Source organism: Puntigrus tetrazona, chromosome 15 (assembly GCF_018831695.1).
Source record: "Puntigrus tetrazona isolate hp1 chromosome 15, ASM1883169v1, whole genome shotgun sequence".
In the NCBI taxonomy this organism is placed as follows: domain Eukaryota; kingdom Metazoa; phylum Chordata; class Actinopteri; order Cypriniformes; family Cyprinidae; genus Puntigrus; species Puntigrus tetrazona.
The window spans coordinates 8,412,322-8,417,727 of record NC_056713.1 but is presented as its reverse complement, the minus strand read 5'-3'; the positions used below and the strand labels follow the sequence as shown (position 1 = coordinate 8,417,727).

The window sequence follows — 5,406 nt, the reverse complement described above, 5'->3', positions numbered from 1 at the left end:
CCTATTGTTAATATGTTGTTTATGAATACTTATGACCATATTCTGCATCCCTAAACTTACCAAATACCTAAACTGAACAACTAACTATTAATAAGCAGGAAATTTGAGGATTATTGAGGCAAAAGTCATAGTAATGATTTGTTAATAGTGAACCTTAAAATACAGTGTGACTGTATAGCTCCTGATTGATTCATAATTAGCTCATGTTTTGAAGTATTCATTGAGTATTCAGTGAGTAAGTATTAATTCAAGTATTAGTATGTGTACTTTTCTTTTAAAGTGTGACCCTTTTAATAACTCGTATTTTGATCCTTCTGGTTTCCCTTCCAATGCTCCAGGATTACAGATTGATGCGTTTCCGAAAAAGAGCCTCACCTGACCCTGGGGGCTGCTGCCGAAGCGCAGGACTTTGGAGAGGATCTGGAGTAAACCCAGGAAGTCTCTGTCTTCATAATCAAAGCGCTGGCCAAACACCAGTGAACAGATAACGTTGGACACCGTCCGGCTTATGAAGATCACAGGGTCAACTGGTTTCGCTGAAGAAGAAAAATATTAACATTCTCATTCTGAATGCAGAACTTTCAACATAAGCAGATGATATTTTTCAGTCCCTCACATTTGGTTTCCTCAAAGCTCTTCAGCAGATGTCTGCTCTCTTCTTGAATCCACTGTTCCATTCGTTTGCGTCCCATTCCGAAATCCCTCAGTGTAGTGAGAGTGAACCTCCTCAGCTGACGCCAGCGATCTCCATTACTGATGACCAGTCCTGCAAACAGGGAAAAAAGGTTAAACTACATTAACCTGAGTATCAAAAGTTAAGAGAAACATTACTCATACCGTAGCCTTTCACAATTCGCATTGCGAGGGGAATGGGGGCTCTTGATGAAAAGTCTTCTGCCTGGTCCACCAGAGCCTCTTTGACTGTATCATAACCGACCAGAACCACCATTCTCTGAGGCCCGAGGTACACCGTCATCACAGGTCCATAGGTTTTGCTCCACTGTTTGAAAGAATAGAGTTTACCAACGCAAACTTTAACAAGAACTGTGACAGTTCAGGTTCCTAAATAGACTGTCTGTTACAGCAGATTAGAAATAATAGATTATTCAGACATTGAGAGGATTCTTGAACACCTTGATGTTGCCCATCCACCTGCTCATTAGCGCTGATGAATCACATTGAGCCCTGTGCAAGATCTGACAAGACCCAGAACATACATTTCTGCCCTGCTAGAAAAAACTAAAAAGGAGGGATCTAGTGCTGTCAAAAGATTAATTACATTACCAAGATAAGTGCTTTTGTACCTCAGTATTTTGTTGGACCTCCTTTTGCAGTAATTACAGCATCAAGGTGGCGATCAGCCTTTGACACATTGAGTTATGTTAGTTGCTTTGATATTGGTTCTCCGGTCATCTGCATTTCGGGGTCTCTGTCCCCCAATCTTCCTCTTGACAATACACTATAGATTTTCAATGGGGTTTAAGTCAGGCGAGTTTGCCGGCCAATCAAGTACAGGTACTCCACGCCTATTAAACCTGGTATTGGTAGTTTTGGCTTTGTGGGCAGGTGCCAAATCCTGTTGGAAAATAAAATCTTTGTCTCCAAAAAGCTTGTTTGCAGCGGGAAGCATTAAGTGCTCTAAAATTTTCTGGTAGACAGCTGTGTTGACTGTGGACTTGATAAAAGACAATACAGGAATACAGGATTGGGACCACTGGGCAACAGACCCAGGAGCTCAGGAGTGACTTGGTATGCATGGAATTGTACAGTTGTAGCCCATGTCATACAGATGTCTGTATGAGGTGGTTCTTGAGGTGGACACCAGCCTCAGTCAACTTTGTCATGATATTTTAATTTTGTGAAATACTGGACTTCTTTTATTTTTTATCTTTAATTCGTGATTGTTAAAATTGAAACAAATAAAAATTGAAACAAATATTTTACTTTTTGTGTAGTGAACTAATAGCGTACAAGATTCACTTTTTGAAACAAATGGACTTTCCCTAGATATCAAATTTTTTTTGGCACATACTGTACCTGTATACATGCATTTGCATTTATATATGCACACACACAAACACACACGCACACACTCAAAAATGCAGACAAATAGTCCTTTTACCTGCATAAAACTTTTAAAGGGCGCACGCTTATCCAGGATCAGTAAGTTTCCAATCAGTGGAAGTGCCAGTGGACCCGGGGCCAAAGAAAATCCACTCTCCTTCCTCTTCCACCAGACCAACATCAACACAGCCAAGACTAAAACCAACACCAGTGAGCTAGACAGTTCCATCTCTCTTACATAAGATGCTATTCGGGTTCTGTATGTGTCTGTGTGTGCTTTCATGGTTTTTATATGCAGGGAGCAGAACAGGACAAGGGGGTGGTTGAAGCAGGAATGAGAAACAGGTTACACATTAACCACAGTGCTCCCTAGCCTAATTTTTTTTATGTCTTGCCACCAATTCTCAACAATCATTAAATGTAAAAAGGAATTTTTTCTGTCATATCATCATCATCCTAGCATTTATGAAGGGACCTTTCCTGGGTCTGCTCCATTTAGGGTTTTACAAAAATGCATTATATAAAAACAAAAAAAACTTACATAAAAAAAGTCTTTACAATTACATTTAATACACTTTATTTTTGTGAACAACACTTTGCAAGTTCCTCCACAAAGATTTAGCAATATAAATTTGTGGTAAGTCAATTTCATTTATGCAAATATTTCACGTAACAGAAACTGCCCTCCCATGTACAAGCAAATCAAACCCATGTAGTTTAAAAAGTTGAATCTTTTATTTAAAGATGATATGTGTCCAGAAGTCTGTGCTCTGTATTTCACACACTGAGACGAACGAGGTGAACACATACTGCCCCACACTGAACAAATAAAAGACACTTTACACTTACGAAATAAACATACTCTCATTTGTTATACCCAAAGTTGAGTTGTTCCTCTAATTAATCTCATGATTGGGTTCAAATCTTAAAATGTTGATTTGTTATTAATCCAAAATATACATGTTCCCAAAAACAAAACTATGGGTTCACAGTAAAAAGATGACTTATGAAGAACATATCTGTTTATGCTTTGAACTAAAAATATACTTTAAATCAAGTAATAACAAACATTTAGTTTTGTTAAAGGCAATTCTATTCACTTTTCTGAAGTACAATTTCTAATTATCTTACACTTCCAGGAACATAGGAACACGTCGCAGGAGAGCAGATAAGAATTAGTCTTTAATTCAAATGCTGGCGTGCAGGGACCAAACGAAGATTGAACTGAACCATTCAAGAAACTGAGGAACAGGCGTAAGAAGAAAACAAACTAACTAAAATTAAAATGACACACACCTGGAAGCAAAAAGAAAAGACACTAATGATAACTAATCAGGGAACACAGGAAAACTGTCCCAAAAGGTGTTAATTCTACTTGATCAATGCACATTTTAATTGTTAGTTTCTGTCTCCATTTCAGGCTTGTATTTAAGGGTGTATTCACACCTGTTTGTTTGGTCAGATTGAATCAAACTCAAATTCCACTGAATGATCTCGTTTGGTTTTGTTTACAGTTTCTGGTTCACTTGCACAACAGGACTTTCCTGATGTAAATACAACCCAAGTGAAAAGTGTGAGATGATCATGGCGTGTGTGTGTGCACATGTGTCTCTCCACACTGTGTATTTTCTAAAATCAGGAATGCATCTTTTGCTCTTATAATTTTAGATTTATCTTTGAGAATTTGGTGTCATGTTCATACGATATGATATCTCTGAATTTGCATAATACATATTTACCTGGTATCACCGTATAAGGGGTTAAGAAAAAGTGATTGTGTCTCAAATATCCTCTCCATTTCAGGTGTAGTGATAAAAATGGGCAGTGACCACAATCTTGTTTTGGCAACATTCAAGCTGAAATTAAAAGCACAACGCCTCCCAAAGAAAACAGGCAATTTGCTTTAATTTGCAGAAATTAAAAGACAGAGGTAGAATACTTTTAAGCAGTTGTATAGGGAAATTTGCAGCTCTGATCCTTCTTGATACTCCAGTTGATGAACTTGCAGGAGACATCAAGGAAACACAACTCCCTGCAGCTGAGGAGGTGCTTGGCAGAAAAAGATCCAGTCATGTGTGACCAGAAGAGAGAGCTGAGGCACAAGAAATGCTCCTGCCCAAAAGGCAAGTTGGAATACCAGCAGACTAACAGAGCAGTGAGAAGGAAGATGAAAGAAGCCAAAAAGAACTGGATAGTAGATCAGTGCATCTCCATAGATATGAACATAATGACAGCAGAGCAAAGTGGACATCATAAAGACAAAGCTAATGGGCATTACCTAATTCAAGTGGAAAACCAATGTCTCTGGGACAGGTTCTGCTGGCTATTGTGAAAAAGACAGAAACTCCAACTGGTTAAGGAACTAAACACACATTTACCAGACTGATAATAAATGGTTACATTAGATTTTATCCTGATTTACTCTGTTATATGACTTTAGTAGATTATGCTGTATCCTTGTCACCACATTTTCTGTGCCAGGTTAGTAATGGACTCAAATTTCTTTCAAACAAAATTCATGCAACAACCACATCTCAAAAGTCACAAACACTTTCGTCATTTATATCCCATAACCTGAAAAACACTACACATTTCCAGTACATTTTAAAAATGCACACATGGACAGAGTTTGCCATCGTTCCGATTTAAATTAGCTTTTATCAGTTTTAAAAGCAGTGAGTTAACAATTATAATGAACATATATCGATATCGAGGTATAAAATCTTAGCAGACTGTTTATTATGAAATTGAGTAATAATTATTCCAAAGACAAGGAAATGCAATTTCAGCTGAAAGCCATAAAAGATGTCCTATTTTTAGTTTTTTCTTCTTTTTTTGTGTCTTTTGTTCATTTTAGGCTCTCTTTTGATAAGCTAGTATCTTCTGAATGGGTCGTGAGTCCGCAGCCTTTCCTTGGTCATAATAAAAAAAAAAACCCTGGACAGATGACCAGTCCTTCACACACATTCATACTAATATTTATCATTATTGCAATATATAATTAAATAATTTACTGAGATTCTCCACCAGGTCTTTTCAGTTAGAGCCATTAATTATTGGAATAATCATTAAATTAAAGAGTAGTACAAATTATTTAACATTTATAATTAATTTTTCTTTATGATAGTGCCTTTATGATCCTTAGTGACGCCACACCCCTGTTGTAGTGCACTCTGGACTTCAGTTCCCATCATCCATTGCACTGACGACACACACACACCTGATTTCACTCATCATACGCTCATCTGAGTACACAGCTGCTTCCAATAAGACTCACTTTATATAAACCTCAGACTGGCTCCTGCTCTGTGCCGAGTATTGTTTCAGTATTTATCACTAATA

At 37.5% G+C, this 5,406-nt stretch overlaps 1 protein-coding gene across 1 annotated transcript; it reads right to left on the bottom strand.

Moving 5' to 3' along the window:
* Positions 1-213: 213 nt before the first annotated feature.
* On the bottom strand, positions 214-2,352 carry LOC122359189 (cytochrome P450 2A12-like). The gene is made up of 4 exons (XM_043259450.1): positions 2,123-2,352; positions 838-1,000; positions 617-766; positions 214-536 (listed from the first exon to the last, which is right to left on the bottom strand). Exons 1-4 carry the CDS (start codon positions 2,345-2,347, stop codon positions 229-231), a joined length of 846 nt encoding a protein of 281 aa, XP_043115385.1. The 5' UTR covers positions 2,348-2,352; the 3' UTR covers positions 214-228.
* Between the last annotated feature and the right edge of the window lie 3,054 nt (positions 2,353-5,406).